The 21,305-nt window shown below is 31.6% G+C and overlaps 2 protein-coding genes across 3 annotated transcripts; both read right to left on the bottom strand.

The window, feature by feature from the left end:
• Positions 1-2,736: 2,736 nt before the first annotated feature.
• LOC143620566 (transcription factor ILI6-like) lies at positions 2,737-4,608 on the bottom strand. The gene is made up of 2 exons (XM_077092236.1): positions 4,285-4,608; positions 2,737-3,155 (listed from the first exon to the last, which is right to left on the bottom strand). Exons 1-2 carry the CDS (start codon positions 4,411-4,413, stop codon positions 3,003-3,005), a joined length of 282 nt encoding a protein of 93 aa, XP_076948351.1. The 5' UTR covers positions 4,414-4,608; the 3' UTR covers positions 2,737-3,002.
• A 7,750-nt stretch (positions 4,609-12,358) lies between these two features.
• Positions 12,359-20,589, bottom strand: LOC143620565 (peptidyl-prolyl cis-trans isomerase CYP23-like). 2 transcript variants are annotated; one of them, XM_077092235.1, is made up of 9 exons: positions 20,433-20,589; positions 14,918-15,031; positions 14,699-14,847; positions 14,524-14,596; positions 14,355-14,444; positions 13,204-13,243; positions 12,762-12,844; positions 12,663-12,693; positions 12,359-12,591 (listed from the first exon to the last, which is right to left on the bottom strand). In XM_077092235.1, exons 1-8 carry the CDS (start codon positions 20,538-20,540, stop codon positions 12,673-12,675), a joined length of 678 nt encoding a protein of 225 aa, XP_076948350.1. In that variant the 5' UTR covers positions 20,541-20,589; the 3' UTR covers positions 12,359-12,591; positions 12,663-12,672. The 2 variants fall into 2 exon arrangements, with proteins under 2 accessions (XP_076948350.1, XP_076948349.1); XM_077092234.1 differs by having other exon boundaries at positions 12,359-12,693.
• Positions 20,590-21,305: the final 716 nt, after the last annotated feature.

The following is a 21,305-nucleotide window of genomic DNA, read 5'->3' as shown; positions in this document are numbered from 1 at the left end:
CTATATCAGTCACTAACATAAATACAAAATACACTAATTTCGATCTGTGTGAAAAAAATCTAACCTCGAGCAAAAAGCATTAATCGCACATCCAGGCTACATAAACATCGATCTGGCAATGGAACTGAATCGAAGATACGCCTTTTACATATGATTCAAATTTTGAATTCCAAATCTTCCCGGACTACCATAAAAGCTTCATGATATTGTACAATAGCAATAGCCACTTGTACATCTCTTATTTTTAAGAGTTTTTACAAAACACGGTTTTGCCCTTCCTATATGTATTATAAGATAGTATAGATATATACACACACTAGTTTTAGAGCCCGTGTAACATAAATGATGATCTAAATAATTAAGTTACAAATAAAGCAATATATAATATATATAAAAAATGTATTACATGTATGCCTATATTTATATCCTAAAATGATTTTCCTTTTTTATTTTTTTTATAAAACCGTAATGAATATAAGAATTTTGTTTTTTTTTTACCTTTTAAAAATTTTTGTTTTTTTGTTCTGTAATTTTTTAAAATATTTTTTAGAGGTTTTTTAGTGGTTCAAAATGGTTCTCAAAGTTCTCAATTTTCAAATAGTTAAGGATCCTAAGAGAACTATTTGAAAATTGAGAACTTTGATAACCATTTTGGACCACTATAAACACCTTTAAAAAAATATTTAAAAAATCATAAAACAAAAAATAACAAAAAATTTTAAAAAGTAAAAAAACCAAAATTCTTATATTTCATTCCGATTTCATAAAAAAATCGTATTATATATATGTGTATAATTTCATTTAATCTCTAGTTACGTAATGTACACATATGTACATTGCCATTTACCTTAAATTGTACATATTTGTATAAAAAAACATGTATAAAATTAAAAAAATAAGTATTATACATATGTGTATAATTTTGTTCAACCGATAATTTTTTTCAATTTTTTTTATTTTTTTTTATAAAACGGGATGAAAATAAATAAGTTTTGTTTTTTTTACTTTTTTCATTTTTGAGTTTTTTTTGTTTTATAAATTTTTATATTTTTTGTTAAAAAGAGTGTTTTTGTAGTTTAAAATGGTTCTTAAATTTCTCAATTTTAAAATAGTTCTCACATAATTCTAATCCTATATATATATATATATATATATATGTAAGGATCCTAAGAGAACCCTTTGCAAATTAAGAACTTTGAGAATCATTTTTAACCACTAAAAACACATTTAAAAAAATCATAAGACAAAAAATAACAAAAATTTTAAAAAGGTAAAAAAACCAAAAATTTTATTTCATTCCGGTTTCATTAAAAAAACAAAAAAAACGTCGTATTATATACATATGCATAATTTTATTTAATCTTTAATTACGTAATATACACATATGTACAGTATCATTTATCTTAAATTATACACATGTGTATAAAAAAACATGTAAATGTACATATATGTATATATTATACATATGTGTATATAATTTAGCTAAACCGAGTTTTTTTTTATGAAACCGGGATGTTAAAATAAGAATTTTTTTTGTTTTACTTTTTTCATTTTTGTGTTATTATTATTTTATGATTTTTTTTATTTTTTGGTTTTTTTGGTTCAAAATGGTTCTCATGATTCTCGATTTTAAAAAAATTCTCTCATGATCCTAATCCATATATATATATATATATATATATATATATATATATATATATATATATATATATATTATTAACATTTAGAAATTTAAGCAAGTAATTAATAACCATAGCAAGTAAAAGAAAATAGTCTTACGCTTATTGGTTAGTTAGGTTCACATCACTATTTTACCTCACAATCGTAAACTTCAAAAAGATGAATATGAAAGGTTAAAAGATGTAACTACAAAAATACTTGTTAATATACATGCATGCGCGCGCGCACACACACAAATATATATATATATATATAGGAAGGTTTGTTTGCATATTGATCTTAACATGATAACGTAGTAAATAATACTAATGTATAAAAAAATGAGAACGTAAGAAACAATGCTAACTACAATATTAATCTACAAAAACAATGATTTATAATAACAACAAAAAAACCTATAAATTACACCAAAAGAATCAAAATCAATAACCAAATAATACCAGCATATACTTAATAAGCAAAAGAAGACAATTTCATAATAACAACAAAATATAAATAAGCAAATACTTATAATGTCTCATAATTAAAAATTAGCAAATACAAACGAAAAATAACAAAAAAAAACGATAAAGATAAACCTAATAATAATAGCAAATTGTTTCTTATTGTTTTTATGTTAAAAATAAAATGTATTTGATGATGTTTTTATATATATAATACGATCCATCAATTTGTATGAGCGTGTTTATGATGGTTCACATGATGTGTGAATCGACGCCATGTGGTCCAGTTAAATGAAATAGCATGGATCATTCGCATGCAAATAAATGCAAAAAGCGTGCCAATTAATATGTAATATGTGGTTTCTTTTAATTATTTTAGTTGTTTGTGAGTGGAATTAATAAAGCACTTGGTACTCATTTGTAAGCAAATAAAAGACATGAACAAACTTGAAATTGGCTAAACACTCAATCTTTATTATTTAAGTCACTTAGTTTAAAAACAAAACAAAAATCAATAGCTAGCATTTAACAGAAGTTTCATAACTGTGAAATAACATATAAACTATATGTATTGAAACATTGAATATTTAAAAACGTATGATTCTTATCCGAACATAATCATACATATATATTGAACATCCAATCCAAAAGATGGAAATTAACTACGTACATGGCAAGAAAGCCCTTGAGAAAAACATCCTAAAATACATATGTATCTATATATAAATATAACATGATAAAAGTGATACGTACACATTAAGAAACCCTAGAAGTAAAAATCAAGAAGATCGAAATGCATATCGATCAACTGATCAATTATCAACTAAGACATATTTAAAAGCTAATTAGCTCCATTAATCAATTACTTGATGCATATAGTCACATAAATAAGCTCCTAATGATGGCTGCTTGAGCACTGTCAGTGTCGGTAGAGTTCAAAAGCTCTGATAATTTTTCACTCAAGTCATCAACTTCTCTGTGCAAGCTTCTAATGTAATTGCATGTTTCCTGCAACACCTTTGAAGCTGAAACCTATACATACATCCGAGAAAATAAGTTAATACATTATTACAATATTGCTAGCTAATAATTAATTAGTCCAAAATATTAAACAACAATTAGCACATTCACTAATTAAGTTTGCTAATAGTTTAATACGTACGTCAGAACTAGTTTCTTTTGTTAGAAATTAGGCTCAAGAACAAGAAATTTGTTTTCAGGAGTACTCAAGCTCCTACTTTTTAGACTAATAACTAATAAGACAAATATATAACTTAACAAACTTACACTCTAAACATTCAAGCTATTAATAATTAACTATACTAATTAATTTAACTCTTTCACCTGACCTCTTTAACTTTCCTTTTTAACTCGTTTCAATTAAGATTGTCTTTTGGTGTATATATTTGAATATGCTTTCATTATTATATAAATAAATTTACTTCAAGATTGTCTTTCAGCGTAAATAAATTATTATATAAATAAATTTACTTCTTATTTGAATAAATATACAATTATCTTGTTTTCAGGAGTACTTATTCAAAATACAGAAAATAACATTTATCATCATTATTTTAATTCTTCACTATTCTTTCACTAATGCATTTTGAAATAAAAGTTAAAGAAAGATATTTAAAGGAAAAAACATTCTCATGTACGATTCTTCTGGTGAAGTTACAAAATGTATGTACTATATATTTAATGTATAGTTAGGATACCTTAAACCTATGAGTATAGTTTTGTTTTATTGAAACTAACACACACTTGTGAGAGAGAATCAGTATAACACACAACAAATGGACATAATATCATATTATTAATATGTGGTTGAATGAGTCCAACACAGTCACATGCACTCAGGAGGTTAACTACTTGGGTTAGGTGCACCACAAGAATTTAATGCAAGTGTGTGAACCATATTACACAACTTATCTACAAAAAAGGCAAAGGAAAACCACACAACAACCCAATTCATCAGCTTGAAACTGCAATGTAGATATGAGTTGCTCTTTTGAACCCGCAATGGACAATGGGTTTTGGTACTTTATGCAAGTGGGGGTTCATGTACTTTGGTTGATGACACTTATCACATAAACCTTTATGAAGTACAGTATGAAAAGTCAAGAAAGTAATAAAGAAATTAAGGTTATAAATATGTTACCCTCGAACTCTTGGTTTGATTAATGCCATGGGGAATAAGTTGTTGTAGCTTGGAAATAAGTTCCGCCATCTGCGCGTCATTGATTGTTGATACTCCGGCTTGGCGTGAACGAGATCTTCGGCTCGACATTGCGAATTTGTTGGAGGAAAAGAAAGACTAATTAGTTAGAAGGATGTTTTGGAGGTTAATGTTTGAAGACAAAGTTTGCATGGAGAAAGATGTGAACCTTGCTTGGCGTTTAAATAGGGAGATTTGAAAAGTGGGAGAGGGGGGCTCCATACATGCATTATGATTTTAAGAGTTTAAAAAAGATATTTTAGTTTATGTAAATTAACTTATTCATTTTATTTTATTCTATTTTATTTTGCAAATAAATTATTTTCAATACCTGAAAATTTACAAATAATTAATAAAAGCTAATTATAATATATATTTTTGTATTTATTTGATAGTTTTGGTATTAGAGTGAGAACATATACGCAAATTAAATTGACATGAAAATGTACATGAAACTGCATGATTCGTAAAAAAAGTCTTAATATAAGAATATGCCTTCGACTTAATAGTATTCGCTAACTAAGTTCTTTTGTCGTAGTGACAGCAGTGTCTCTCTAATGGTCATAACACTTGTCATAAGTCACTACCCAAGTTTAAATCCTCTTTACAGTGGTGTTGCCTACATCAAAGCATGCACATGAGCCGAGATTTGAAACTAGAGTCCCCCGAAGGAAACCCTAAGAAGAATTTGTTGACCCTACTAAAGTGGTAATGGCGTATTCGCTAGTTAAGTATACTCGATATTTTGCTAATATACACAAATATCAAACTCAAATTGGAGACAATTGCCCGCCAAGAACCATAAACATACCAAAATGTTTGGTAGGGGGAGTAACCTTTAATCTAACATCTTGAAGTGGTCATAACCTTGAAATTAAAGACATGGGGCTCGGTTATGTTGTCAGAATTAAGATCCAATAATTAATGTATTAGGTTTGTAGTTTAAGGCCTCCAGATGCCATATGTAGGGGCACATATGTGAAGTTGTCTCCTTATTATTGAGGTTTAAAACAATTAGACTATACTGAATGCATGAATCTATTTTGACACCAAACAAAACACATTAAATTAGGGTGTCTACTTATGTAGGTCTCTCATGTGTCCCAGTGTCGACATAAAAGTATTTAACTAATAAAAACTGTAACTTCAATTTATATAACGATATATAAGCTTTGCTCGTATGCTTAATTAGGAGGAGATGATATAAGATGCGACATATATACCCGTTACTTAATAAGTTGATAATATCATTTGGCTTCTAGCTTTAAGGTATTATGGGTGTTCCTTCTCATGGAGTTGAAGGTTTGAGTCTCATATTTGACAATGACATAGATTTAGAAATAGAATTGGTGGGTGTGTGAGTTAGTCGTATTAAAAAAACTTTATGTATTAATTATAGTTGAGATAGTGTTATAATGCGACCGATACACTTATAAGAAGCTTTAAAAGCAACAAAAATTAGTTTATTTTATAAAGGAAAAATTGTGCTTCCACTTAAGTTCGACACAAATATATAATTATATTTTAGTATATTATCAGTGTCTTCGTTTGACTAATTGAGAGCTTTGTAACGAACTAAATTGTGCCCAAAACAAAGCTTATAGGATGAGTGAATTGAAACACTGAAGGTTAGAAATGTGTCTGAAAGGTTTAAACCTTTGGAAATGGGAAGAAAAAATGTGAGTGAGATCCTGTCACATTGTAGTGGGCAGATAAGTGCCTTTAGGTATTGTTTCCTTGGCCAAGGAATAATAAGCGGGGGTCGTCACAAAGCTAGGGTGCAAACACCCTCAAACTTGCACATGCATGTGGCTTAGGAGTTAGGTAATAGGTGCAATGTGGAGATTTAATGATATATATATATATATATACACTTTGTGAGGGTCCAAAGATTGAACGAGAGAGCCTACTGAAGTGTTAGACGTGTTTGGTCTGAGAGGCTCATGTTGAATCAGAAGCCACTCGTGTCAAAAGTTGGGTTCATAGAGACTCAAAAATCTTTGAATACCACTCATAAACAATTTTAGCAAAAAAAGATCTCTTGTGTCATGTACATTTTCAAACCAGAAGATTAATTATTAAAATTGATTTTGTTGTTGTATAATAGCTGATACGTTCTCAAAGTATATAAAAAATTTGTTGTGTAGTTTTTCTTTTTTTTTCCCAATTTGTCATAGCGAATAACATTTATATTTTATCATATTGCAAAGTTTTCTAATGTTACTAAGTTTCTTCGAATAGACACGGCCTCATACGTACTCGTATTAAGAGTGAAGTTAAAATATAAAATGAGACAAAAATGAGAAGTGTGATCACACAAAAAACCTCTTAAAAATGAAATAAAAAATTATAATAAAAAAATCAGAATTCAATATATAAATAAAATACGAAAAAAATTAAAAAACTAAAATGTTTCCGTCATCATTCCTGTTCAAAAAAATATACTAAAATATACAAAATAATAAAAAAAATGACGAAAAGACAATGCCGAGATCAAACACACAATGACGAAAATAAACAAAAGACATAATTATAATTAAAAAAATACACAATAGATCGCAAAATATAACACAATGTCGAACAAAATATAGTACAATGTTGAGTATTATAACACAGTATAAAAAAAGACAAAATGTTAAGGAAAAATGACACAATCAATGACGGATATAGACACAAAACACAATGATAAACAAAATACACAACGACTTTTCGCTTACCATTTTTTTAATTTATTTATGAGAACGAGAAAGATGGTGGAAACATTTTTGTGTTTTTATTTTTTTCATTTTTTTATTAAATTTTGAGTTATGATTATTTATTTATTTATTTATGTTTTTAAGGATTTTTTTTGTATGACTATAAATTCTTTTTATTTTTGAATTTATATTTTTTGTTCTTCTTTGTATAATAACTTGACCATTCATATTAATAATCATATTAATAAGTATCTTCTTTCCCATAATTAGAAAAACGAACCTTCTAACTTAGCCCCAAATAAATGAAAGATTTGCAATTTATTTAGTCAATCTTGTCTTGAGAGCAAATTTAACTTTCTAAATGGAAAAGGACAAAAGGTTATCCTTCAAAATATGAAAACCAAATTTGTTACATCTCTTAAAACTCTCATTTGATATTGATAGGGGTGGTTTGTGGGACAGCGAAAACAAGTTAAGGTTTTAAACTCACGCTTAATTAAGGTCTTTAGGTCTAAAAAAACATTATATATTGATATATTATAATAGGTAAAGTAAACTCAAAGTAATGTATTGATATGGTGGCAGACTTGGTTTTACTAAAGTATAGGTTATGAGTTCAAAACTAACTTATAGTAAGCAATTTTTTCTTTCTTAACAAATTGTCATGAAAAGACCACAAAATTTTGTTTTGATTTAGCCTCCGTATTCGTTGAGCCGGCTCTGGATATTGATCAAAGAATGCTGAAAAAACAATTGTGTCACTAAACACATATATATATACCACCACAATAAAAACCAAGCTAATTTTTTCCTCACATTTTCTCTTATATTAATTTTCTTTTGCATAAAATGTCTTGTTAAATAATTAACAAAATATGTGTTTCTCATAGTATATTTTGTATGTATGCATTTAGTAAAAAACGGTACATCAATGCTTAATCGCATATGTTCACTGGCTAGTAATATCGGTTGATGATACAACATGTTTATAGATGATTGGTAAACTCGTGTTTTCATTGAGAAATTTGTCTTTGTAACTACGTTTATTGACAATAAAGAGTTTATCTAAAACTGATAACAAGTTTGAGGTTGTTTATTATGGGTGAAGTTAATATACAAAGGACAACAAAAATGAGAATGGTGAGAAGGAATTCAGTCCATTGATCTTACATTTGAAGGGTTGAGATTGATTTAATAAATAAAAATTGATGAAAAGGGCATTAAGGTAATAACCCACCTTTGTTGACTTTATCTCTCCACATGCAAGGCACATGCCAATTCCCACATCATTTTAAAATGTCCATAACTTTTTCATACGACATTATTTTTTTTTTAAAATTCACCATTATAATAAGAGTTTTTTTATCTTTAATATGAGTATCATATTGTTATATAAAAATAAAAAAAATTAATGGGTTTTTTAATTGCGTTTTTTTGTTGTTCATTGTGTCATTGTGTAATATGTTGTTTCCATTGTGTTTTACATTTCAAGTCATTATGTTATATATATTCACCATTATGTGTTACGTTTTAGGCCATTGTGTTATACGTATTCGCCATTGTGTCTTACGTTTTAGGTCATTGTTTTATACGTATTCACCATTGTGTTTTACGTTTCAAGTTATTGTGTAGCATGTATTAACGGCGAAAAAAGACACAATGGTGTGCGAAAAGACACAATGGCGAAAAAAGATACAATGGTGTGCTAAAAGACACAATGACGAAAAAAGACACAATGATAAGCGAAAAGACACAATGCTGTACGAAAAGACACAATGACGAAAAAAGACACAATGATAAGCGAAAAGACACAATGGTGTGCGAAAAGACACAATGGTGTGTTAAAAGACACAATGACTTAAAAAGACACAATTATAAGCGAAAAGACACAATGGTGTACGAAAAGACACACTGACGAAAAAAGACACAATGGTGTGCGAAATGACACAATGACGAAAAAAGACACAATGATAAGCGAAAAGACACAATGGTGTGTGAAATGACACAATGACGAAAAAAGACACAATGATAAGCGAAAAGACACAATGGTGTGCGAAATGACACAATGACGAAAAAAGACACAATGATAAGCGAAAAGACACAATGGTGTGCGAAAAGACACAATGAAGAAAAAAGACACAATGACGAAAAAAGACACAATTATAAGCGAAAAGACACAATGGTGTGCGAAAAGTCACAATGACGAAAAAATGCACAATTATAAGCGAAAAGACACAATGACGAAAAAAGACATAATGATAAGCGAAAAAAGGCACAATGGTGTGCGAAAAGACACAATGACGTGATTTTTGTTTTAAATTTTATATAACAAAAATCATACTCATATTAAAGATAAAAAAACGTTTGTTATTATGATGAATTTAAAATATATATATATATATATATATCAAACGAAAATGTTATAAACGTTCTAAAATGATTATGGTATTAACATGTGTCTTGCATATGCGGAGAGAAAATATGTACAATTACCTTTATACATTTTTTCCTTTGGTCCTCACTTGACACATGTCAATTATTTATGGCTTCTCAAACTTCTCATTTTTATTACCCTTTGTAGAATAACTTGACCTATTATTATTATTATTATTAGACAAATATACTCTTTCAAAAAAAAATTAATTTAAAATTTTGGTTTTATTCATAGTGATCTGTGACTAAGAGAACACGTTAATAATATTATGTATGGTTCACATGATAATCTTTAATTACTACATGTCAAATATCGTAGCCCCCCTTGTCTCCTGGTAATTGAATTGTTCAACTAAAACCATACTGTCATGTTTTAATCAAAAAACTAAAACAACAATGGACAATGAAACATATTACTATTATTATTATTATTAATATTAATGTGGTTTGATAATTACAAAGAATTTAAAAGGAAAATTCAAAGAATTTGAAAAACGAAACAAAGTAAAATCTGGATTTAGTGCTTAAAATAGTTTGTCGTGCCATCAAATATAAGTCTTTTATCCTTTTTAAGTGACTTTTATGTATATTAACATAGTAGCAACAGCTAGCTATGTATATTAAACCGGAAAAACTTATTTTATTTTTATATAAGAATATAAACAAATCAAAACAAAAACCGACAGTTTGTTATTCTGTTCGCTACAACCGAACTTTCGATTTGACGTTGGTCTTACATGTAATAAAAACCGAACCAAACTTTCATTGTTTATTTTAAAACTTTAGTAATTTGTAGAAATTTAATTGGTAGTGTGACCAAAATACTTTATCCCATATACATAATAATAATCATTTAAATACTAATTACGAAATAGATTTAGCCCAAATTATTATTTTTGGCCAATTTTTATTCAGCACAAAATTTTTAGGCCAAATGGAAAACATAAAAGCGAAACCAAACCGAACACCAAAATACAAATCAAAGTTTTCAAAAACTCAAAAATTAAAAATCAATTTTAGTTTAGTTTGAGCCCAAAACGGGTCGCAAACCCTAGGTTACTCGATTCTCTACGTTGGTGCGTGTGGTAGTGACATCATCAATTGTGGTCGTGACACTTTAGACAAATCACTCATCTTTCCGTTTTGTTATGTTCATATGAGTGATATCGGGTCATAAGGAAATGTCTCACCTCAAATATCAACCATGTTTTTTTATGCAAAGGTTGTCAATGAGAGAACTCCACAATTAAACATGCGCAATTGAGAGTGTAATCTATAAATGGATAACCTCATGAAAAGTTTCCACTCAGGAAACAAAAACAAATGAGTTGTAAATAAGAAAAACAGACAACATTGGTTTGTATGATAAGTCAAATGTTACAAATAGTATAAAAAACACTCGTGTTTTTGTTATGTTTATGATGGTGGAGCAAACCTCACCGAGACGATGACTCTCAAGAAGGTATTTGTAACACCTTAGTCAATTAACTTTATACTATGTTCTCATTATGGTAGAGATTCCGAAGCCACAAAAAATGCATCGCCTCAAATCTTACCAATGTGTTTTGAGACACAATATCAATGGATATGGAGAGAATTCGACATTTAACCATGTTTGATGGGTAATCCATGGATAAGTGACCATCTAGGAAGTCTTCATTCATGTAATCAAAAAAAATATATGAGCTCTTGGTAGGAAAAGCAAAGCGTTGGTATGAGAGCTAAATATCACAAATTGTGTTATGTTGAGATGGTGAGTCCCAACAAGAAAAAAAAGGGGGGAGGGGGGGGGGGGTGATTTTGACATCTTTGACAAATCATACATCATGTTGATGGGAGGAGAACTCCATAGTTAGCATGCTTGAGTAATCCATTTATGTGTGACTTACCGAGGAGTCTCCATCCATGCAAACAAAAACAAATTCGTGAAGTCCGAGTTGATAAAGAGGGTAATACTAGTTGACCCGAGAGATAGGATGTTGTAGTGGTAGTGGTGGAGAAACAAAATAGTCCGTTCTCGCTCTCTTAGTCCGGGTGATTCCTTCATTACATCTAAAAACTTATTGTGAGAAGAAAAGACAACTTACGATTAACAGAGAGAAAAAAATCAGCTTGTAATCCTTCAAAATGACACCCCTAAACACATGACCTAATCACCTTGATCTCTACTTAGAAGATCTAGTTAAAAAAGGTTACACGCTTAATATATTTTAATGTTGTTGATTCTTGATAATATTTCCAACCACCCATGTAGTAACTTACATGTAGTTGCTCCCTATGTGTCCAAAAGACGACCACACCTTATCCTCTTGCACCTAAAGGAGCGGTTAAAAGAAGCAATGGTCAAATGAGACAAAGGTCAAAACCTAATTTTCAACCATGTGATGTGTTCCTAATTTGCCCATATGCTGTCACTAGGGCCATTCTCCCATACGCACCACCCCCATTAAATTTGCATACATTTGTCTCTGTAAAATTATTTTTTTTGTATTCATCTTTGACCATTTGCAGAGAAAAAAGTGTCAAATCTTTTCCAACAAAATCCAAATTACGATTCTCAGTTTGTTTGTTGAAAGAAAACCATACTCCAAAACACATGACATTGGCAATGTGACGTTAGACCATATGTATAGGAAAAGGTCAAATCGTTTCCCACACAAGACAATTCTTGATGCTTATTTGCAAAGATTTGACCACTTGAGAATGAAAAGTCAAAATCTTTATATATATTTTTTATAAAAGACAGCATAATTCTTGGTGCAAGGTGGGGAGCTAAACCCGAATAGACATCTGTCAGATTATTTTTGTTTGTGATTAAACCGAAAACCTAAAAATAGTGTCAATTGAGAAACGGGGACGACACACATGACATTGACACGCAAGAACCATCACCTCATTCTTGTCTATTAGCATAACAAACAAACCCAATCCACATGTGTCTGCATTCAAAGCAGCCATTAATAAAAGCTCTAGTGTACCCTAAGCATGTGATCTGCACATGGGAGTGTCTATTACAAGTATGGTTGGGTTGTCTCGACGGGTCAATGAAACCGGGGCCACATTGACCATCTACAAACAGTTGATGTTGCAAGTAATTCGACATTTATACATTCTTTATTTCCTGCAAAATAACGAGCTTTAACTCCCTGTCGGTTTCAAAATTAATACGATAACTTGTTGCTTCTTTAATACCTATTTCTCGTCACGGGAAGCATTTCATCCTCTGCAACAATAAAAACAATTAGTTATTTTCCATTTAAAAGTATTTATTTGAAATGTAGAAAGTGTTACCTGTCTTTCAATCTCAACAGCAGAAGCTGCAAGTCTCCGCTTAAGTATTGATTTATCCTCTTGACAAGTCTCCATTTCTGTATCTGTAATATAATTATAAAACTATTAACTATCAGCTAGAATTAACCGAACTCTGAATTATTGAACTATTTGGTTAATTAATTTTTTGTTTGAATCATATTTTTCTCTCTTTGTTGTACAAAAAATCTAATGTTGGTCCTCACAAGTGCCCTTTATGAGCATTAACATGTTATTTCACTAATAAAGGTGGTCAAGTTACCATTTTTTTTGCTGGAAAATACATATTTCACATATATATATGAAATAACCATACAATAAAAAACAGAGGATTTTTGTGGGCCCAAATCAGTACCAACAATATGTATATCTGATTTTGATATTAAGAAGATATTAAGAAGTAAAAACAAGCAAAACTACTCACCATAGTAGTATGTTGACAGAATCGTTATGCGGTCGATTGGCTGAACCGGGAGAAAAGTTAACAAAAAACAGAGAGGTTGATCAATCACTGTTAAATATAACGGAAAGCCTTAGAAACTAAAAAGAATTTAAAATGTGTGTGTTTTATAAAACATAACATTTTAGTCACATGTTCAACATGATGAGATCAGGAAAACTTCACCTAGTAGTAAACAAGTATTCCAGTAAAGTCACACAGTGTTTTTGTCCCTCTAAAGTAGGTCTGGCAAACTAGGCGGATGGGCGGGCTTGGGTCAAACAGGTTGGGTTCAATATGGGGTCTGACCAAAATGAGTTCCGGTCAAAACGGGTCACTTTCAACATCAATTTGGTTTGGGTCAAAATGGGAGCTAGCAAAAAAATGGAGTCGGTTTGAAATGAGTTGTTATAGCAAAAAGTACCAAAATAGGTTCGCCTGCATTATTTTTATTATGATGGCTACTGGCGGAGGTGATGGTGTCGGCAAAAATGAGTAGGTGGTGAAGACCAACGATGTCATGGGTAGTGGTAATCCATTTGGACCCTTTTAATTTAACAAGTTTAAATAGTTACACGTTTTGACCTGTTGACTAATATAAGTAGATCCAAATTGACCCGTTGACTGATTAGAGATGACCTAAATTAACCCATACACAATTTATTTTTGCCCAAATCAATTCATTCTTTACTCTAAAGTCACTCAACTTTCATTAGGAGTTAGTTACAATGCTGTATAATTTTTTAAAAAAAATATTTATATTTTTTAAAATTAAGTGAGTAAAATGAAACATATATAAATCTTTGTTTAATATTAAGTGATAAACTTGAAGTAGGAGGTAATCATGATTAAAGAAGATTCACTAAATAATAACCAAGTTTCATAATTGCTAAATTTAAGTCAAGCTTAAAAACATAATAATCAACAAATAGTAACCAAGACTCACTTGTGTTTCATTTGCCTCAACAATTCAAAAAGTTTAAACATTTGTAACGAAAAGTATATATATGATTGGAACACCTTATGCACGTTGGGTGACTTTAGAGAGAAAAAAACTTTGGTTGGACTTTAGTAGAACACTTGGTTACTATTGTGTAAAGTTACCCCTCCGAAAAAAGGTTACAAAAAAACTGTACCATAACAAATATCCCTTCTTGGCGAGTGGGTAATTCCTCAAGCTTCTTCAGCGTCTCGTCGCCTTTGGTAACTTTACCGAATATTGCATACTGATCAAAATAATTACCACTAAAAAAATATCCAAAAAAACCATTTGCATAGTTTTATAAAAATGTTAAACAAACAAACCTCATGGTCAAGATGTGGAGCATTTCCAAGAAGTATTGAAAATGAGGATTGAGCACTATCTGGATCCGAATACCTACACTCAATTTATGTAACTATGTTAATGATTTAAAAGGTGATTATTTGACTTTATATAACAGCAACAACAATAAATAATAATAATAATAATAATATTTACCTTCCCATAGAAAGAATTCCTCTTACATGTTTAACATCACTAAATTCACCTTTAATTGTTTTACCAGCTTCTTTCCTCTGTTCGTCATTCATTGGAGCGGTTCTCCCACCCGCCACATCAGCAACTTGTGCAACAAACCCCTTATCCACCTGTGTCCATTCTCACATATTCATAACAGATAAATTAACTTACCTATTACTTCTGAGTTCTAAAACTTACCCGAAAGAAGTGATTTGTATTATAGCATCCCAAACGAACAAGTTTGTAAATGTGCTCCACTGTTATTGGAGCCACGCTAGGGTAAAAACCGAACTCAATGTCCCCGTAATTTGTCTGCATTCATAAATTGGTAATAATCCATGTCAATTAACATTAGAAAAACATTTTCAGTGAATACATAGAGCATAACTATCATCACGGAAATTATTCAGTCTCAATATTTTTGTGTAGTAAAACCTATGTAGTCTATGTAGAGATTACCTTTTGATAAACATTTTCAATGAACGTATTAGAGCATAACTATCATCAACTGATAAACCAATAAACTGATTAAACAAAGGGATATGTTAGCATTCCCATCTTATTCCCCATAGTTATTAAAAGCCCTCGCTTCTTGCGCCTAGGCCCATATTCCAGGATCAATAAATGTGCTTCTAGTTCCTAGGCGAGCACTTCGGCATTGTCTATGCCAAGAACATGAGAAGATAAAAGGCAAGCAAATGAAACACAAGGAATGCTATTGAAATTCAGATCTAGGAGAGGTCATGTAACACCCTTGGCAAACACAACATCGTCCCACTCTTAGGCTATCCCACATCGGCCGTGGACAAGAGAGATCCTGGTTCATAAGTAAATGTTCTGCCTCTTCAATCACCAACGCGTTTTGGGCTTACTTGGCTGTAGAGCACATGAAAACTCCACGGTTAAGCGTGCTTAGGTGGAAGTAGTACTAGGATGGGTAACCTCCTGGGAAGTCTCCATCTGAGCAACCAAAAACAAATCCGTGAGCTCTTCGTGGGCAGAGCGGACAATATTGGTGGTGCGAGGGGCCGGATGTTACAGGTGGTATCAGAGCCACTCTTGTGCCGTTCGGGATGATGGGACATGCCTCATCGAGGACGATGAGTCCAAAGGGGGGTTGTTTGTAACACCCTTGGCAAACACATCGTCCCACTCTTAGGCTATCCCACATCGGCCGTGGACAAGAGAGATCCTTGGTTCATAAGTAAATGTCCTGCCTTTTCAATCACCAACGCGTTTTGGGCTTACTTGGCTGTAGAGCACATGAAAACTCCACGGTTAAGCGTGCTTAGGTGGAAGTAATACTAGGATGGGTGACCTCCTGGGAAGTCTCCATCTAAGCAACCAAAAACAAATCCGTGAGCTCTTCGTGGGCAGAGCGGACAATATTGGTGGTGTGAGGGGCCGGAGTAACAACCATGGAGTTTTCATGTGCTCTACAGCCAAGTAAGCCCAAAACGCGTTGGTGATTAAAGAGGTAGGACATTTACTTATGAACCAAGGATCTCTCTTGTCCACGGCCGATGTGGGATAGCCTAAGAGTGGGACGATGTTGTGTTTGCCAAGGGTGTTACAGGTCAAATACTCAAATGCATGATATTGATACATTTTGTTATTCAAGTTTTGGAATTACATTCGAATCTTTGACTATTTTAGAACTTTTGGTACTAATTAAATGCTATTAAATGTTATATAATAGCTTTTGTTTATTTTATTTGAAGAATAGTATTATTTTTCATATACATATAATATTTATATTTTTTATTTAAGTGCGCTTTTTTTTCCTTATGCCCTAGCTTTTTTTTCGCCTTGCGCCTACGCCCTAGGCGAGACCTATGTGCCTTGAGTGCGCCTACGCCCTAGGCGAGGCCTATGCACCTTGAGTGCGCCCACCGTATTTGATCACTATGCTATTCCCTATCCCTAAATCGAAAATTACACTAAAACACTACATTCTCTCTCATTTTCAATTAAATAATACGTTTTATACCTTTATCATTACCATTTCTCTTTCCTTCACTCACAACCACTTTCAAAATATATTAAAAAACTAGACGGGTGCCCGCGCGACGCAGCGGGAACACAGACCGTTGATAAAGGTTTGGTTTTCAATTTTTAATGGTTCGGTTTCGGTTTCGGTTTACATGAACATAAACTACTACTAATTGTTTATTTAAAAACCATCAAAACCGGATCACAAACACCGCTACGTAAATGTTAATTTTTTTAACTAAAAAAACTAAGGCGATATCATACTCAAATTAAAGAGAATAAACTTTTCATTTTTATGGTGCCTGTTTTTTAAAAAATATTAGCGTATGAAAAATTTATGACCGTTTAAAAGTCGTGGGTGAAAGTTGGTTTAAATGTGAAATTAAAAAGAATATATAGTTAAAAGTTAAAGGGCTAATGTTGTAACTATTACTTAAATTTACAAAAGTTAATTAGAATTGAGGGGACAATATTGTACCTATGTTTAAAGAATTTAAGTTTACTAATTTACCCTTCTTCAATATGCTATGTAAGTTGTACCATTTTCTAATTAAATTGTAATTTACTTAAAATCCAAGTGTCTTAATGATACATACCCAGCTCAATATGGGTGGGTCAAGAGGCTAAATCAAATAGGTCAATGCAGTTAATGAGGAATAAGGGTAGTAAGAAGATGAAGGGCTAAGGTTTATAAATAAATGCAGCGGTTATTAGGCAATTAAGTTTATATATATGCCATTGTTCTGGTTTATAGGATATCCATGTTTATGATATAAAAATATTAGGGTTTATTAACCTTGTATTTGGAGAATTGCCATCTCGAATCGGCTAACCGGAGACTAGCCCATCTCGAATCGGGTCAACTATCCTTTAATTTCTTGTTTAAGTTTTGGGGTTCTATCATTTGGTTCCATTGCCGGGAATCACGATGGTGCATGCCCGGAATTACCAGAAGGAAGGTAACAATGGTAGCAGTATTACATCCGATCAAATCGCCGCCCAATTGGCAGCCATCGTTTCCAAGCTCGACGCCATATTCTCCCAAATGAGGGGTGATGTTGCAGAAATCAAATCCGTGATGATTGGAACACGTCTCCCGTGCAACAATCAAGATCTTGTCAACGAAAAAATCCCAGACAACAACCCTAGCATTGACGAAGATCGATTTGAGCAAGTTTTATATCTTCAATCGAAGACCGAAGATCTGTCTGAACATGTTTCAGATGTTCAATCGAAGATTGAAGATTAGTCTTTAGGTATTAAATTGAAGGTAAAAAATTGTGATAAACGAAACCGCTCAAAGAAGTTTGAACAAGAAGTAACACTAAGTAGCCTTGATATATGTGTCGATGTCACTGAGGAAGTTCAGAAACATTCTGATGTTGAATCTTTGTATGTTAAAAAATTTCATGTCTATGAAGAACAACCTAGACTTGAAGAGGGACAGAACAAAACGGCTGGTGTTCTGTGCAACCTAATGTCAGCAACCATGAGTGGAATTAAGTCACAAGCAATGGTTCTTTGTGCTTCAACTAGTAATCATAACACACATATGCCTCTTCCGACAATTAAATATGGTGATATCAATCAGCAATCTTGTTCCATCCGAGGTTATTTCTGGGTCCTTCAATCAGTTCCAGATTGTTATCGGGTCCAAGAAGCCGGTCAAGCTACAATTGAATGGCTAATCGCTTGGTACAAGAAATATCGGATTCTCGACTTGAGGACAAGTCGATTGTACGGGCGGGATGTATTGATACATACCCAGCTCAATATGGGTGGGTCAAGAGGCTAAATCAAATAGGTCAATGCAGTTAATGAGGAATAAGGGTAGTAAGAAGATGAAGGGCTAAGGTTTATAAATAAATGCAGCGGTTATTAGGCAATTAAGTTTATATATATGCCATTGTTCTGATTTATAGGATATCCATGTTTATGATATAAAAATATTAGGGTTTATTAACCTTGTATTTGGAGAATTGCCATCTCGAATCGGCTAACCGGAGACTAGCCCATCTCGAATCGGGTCAACTATCCTTTAATTTCTTGTTTAAGTTTTGGGGTTCTATCACTTAATTTGCCCACGAGTTATGTATTATATATAGTATAGATTATAGGGGGTGAACAGTAGCTTTTCAAATATACAAAAAAATCACTACGTTTTCTAAAATATAAAAGCTCTTCACTCACAACACTCTAAATCACTCTCTAAATTATTAAAACACCCCTCACATAAAATAGGGGTTGAATGAGAATGCTCTTAATGTGTATAACATTTTAACAAGAACTTAGGACATAAGGAAATTTACCAAAATAGATATGTTTGACCATTTTTTTCCGAAAATATACATTGACTATTAGCCTGCAATAGTACAATCATAGTTATCAAATTCGATAAGCGCTCGAAAGCGTTGAGGCTTTGCCTAGCGCCCAGAATAAAAGCGCAAAAGCGCCCGATTTTTTAAAAAAAAAAGCGCACACTAAAAAAACAAAATTTTGACTAAAGTAGAACATCTTAATAGGAAAACAAAGATTCATTCTTGAAACAGTTTATAGTATTGGTCATCTTTACCATAATTTGAGATATAAAATAATAACAGTTATATAAGTATATATTAAAATTTAATATATACTTATATAACTATTGTTATTTTATATCTCAAATTATGGTAAAGATGACAAACTAAATACTAACATCATATATTGTGTTATTTATAAAATCGTGCTCTAGCTTTTTTGTGATATGCAAAGCAATTGTCGTTCATTATAAAGAGATAGAGATAGAGAGAGAGAGATTAGAGTTCATTATAAAGAGAGAAGAGAGAGGTTAGAGTTAATTTTGTTAATATGATGAATTTTAGGTAAGTTGATAAATCAAATAAATTCAAGATAAAAAGAGAAAGTAACAAAAATAGGGAATTGCCGACTTTCCTACAAAAATAGTGCCTTCAGTTATGGTAGGCGGTGGACCACCGATTTCGCCAAAAAATCGCCTAGGCGCCAAAGCGGAACGCTTTTAATAACTATGAGTACAATACCATAGAAATTTTAAAATATAGTCAATTAGAAGTTGCCACGTATGCTAAGGGGACTAAGCCTTAGCCAACGTTTTTTGACACTAAAATTGACAAAAAGTCATTGGGCTCCACCATTTGACCAACCAGGAGTTAGACACGTGTCACATGTAGCCAGGCTAAGCTTAGCCAGGTTCTCTCATCTTGCCGTGCATCTTGTAGGATAAAAACTGCATTTGTAGGCTAAAATTAGGCTACTTGTGCCACATGTCTACTCTTGGTTGGTCAGAAGGCGTGACCCATCTTACTTTTATGATTTTCCGAGCCAAAAAGAAGCGAAATCATCATAGATTTTACACTCATTTTACATTTGATTTATACTCGATTCCGCTAATACGTTTGTCCATTTTGTTCATAATCATTATGGTGAGAGAAATCGAGTAAAAATCTATTATAATGATTACGCTGCCACGGGGGATTGTTGATGGCATTATGATTGGTCAAAGTGTAAGTATGCATTTAAAGATAAAAGTAAGAAGCGAAATGAAACATTTAACCCTAAATGAGAAACTAATAAGCATAATAAAAAAAAACATATTATTATTATTATAGGTACATTTGGGAATTAAGCCCTAGAATAATCAAATACAGGATCCATAATGAAAAGGACGACGTGTTAGGGTGAATTTGGGGGAAATTGGACGGACCTGAAACACGACGCGAGCTGATCCGAGTAGCGAATCGTGAGCTGAATCGGCCAACATGACCAACGAGAATAAACTTATAATCCAGACACCAAAAGTTATGAGATTCATATCGTTGACTTGTAATCTTACAACTTCTCTTGTTCTTGTCAGTTGACTCGGATGCTGTCTGTCTAGTTGATAAATGACGTATCAAACGAGGGTCTCTTTTCGGTTGTTAGCCCAAATCAAATTAATAATATCTTTTTGCTTAGTCGGGTTGTTTTATTATTATTATTATTTTTATTTTGGGTTAAGCCAGTTTATGTGAATAGGTAGAATTAAATTTAGGGGCTGTTTGGGATTCCTTATTTTAACTCCTTATAATTTTTCAATAAGTTAATAAGTTATAAACGTGTAATTTATGAAACTTTCCTCTCACATTAAAAATAATCCCAAACATCTTATTCATTTTCAAAAAATTAATAAGTTATAAGTTAGTAAAAATAAACAATTCCAAACCCCCTTAGACTGGAATTTTTACTTAAAATTATGTAAAATTGATGTGTTAAAACATGAAATGAATATATATATATATATATATATATATATAGGGTTTGGATCAAATACAAATGAAATTAACGTGATAATCAAGTAGAGTAATTATATATACAAGTAGAATAATTATGCAATTACATCGTAGAGTAATTACATAATTACTTTATGATGTAATTACCTAATTACTCTACTTGATTCTCACGTTTAACACGTTAATTTCATTTGTATGTTAACTGTCCCCTATATATATATATATATATATATATATATATATATATATATATATTACGGTTAACGTGAAAAATAATAGTTTTTTGAAAAGCATAATAATAGATGTAG

The sequence above is a fragment of the Bidens hawaiensis genome, unplaced genomic scaffold (assembly GCF_021521415.1).
Source record: "Bidens hawaiensis isolate Kalapana, Puna unplaced genomic scaffold, B.hawaiensis_p1.1 tig00002617_1, whole genome shotgun sequence".
Classification (NCBI taxonomy): Eukaryota; Viridiplantae; Streptophyta; class Magnoliopsida; order Asterales; family Asteraceae; genus Bidens; species Bidens hawaiensis.
This window is presented reverse-complemented; position numbering and strand designations above follow the sequence as displayed.

Coding starts and splice junctions, on each gene's coding strand:
- LOC143620566 (XM_077092236.1), bottom strand. CDS start 4,413: ATGTCGAGCCGAAGATCTCGTTCACGCCAAGCCGGAGTATCAACAATC. Junction 3,156..4,284: donor ATCAAACCAAGAGTTCGAGG/GTAACATATTTA, acceptor ATGTATGTATAG/GTTTCAGCTTCAAAGGTGTT.
- LOC143620565 (XM_077092234.1), bottom strand. CDS start 20,540: ATGAATCTCATAACTTTTGGTGTCTGGATTATAAGTTTATTCTCGTTG. Junction 15,032..20,432: donor CAGCTCGCGTCGTGTTTCAG/GTCCGTCCAATT, acceptor TTATGAATGCAG/ACAAATTACGGGGACATTGA. Junction 14,848..14,917: donor ATACAAATCACTTCTTTCGG/GTAAGTTTTAGA, acceptor GAATGGACACAG/GTGGATAAGGGGTTTGTTGC.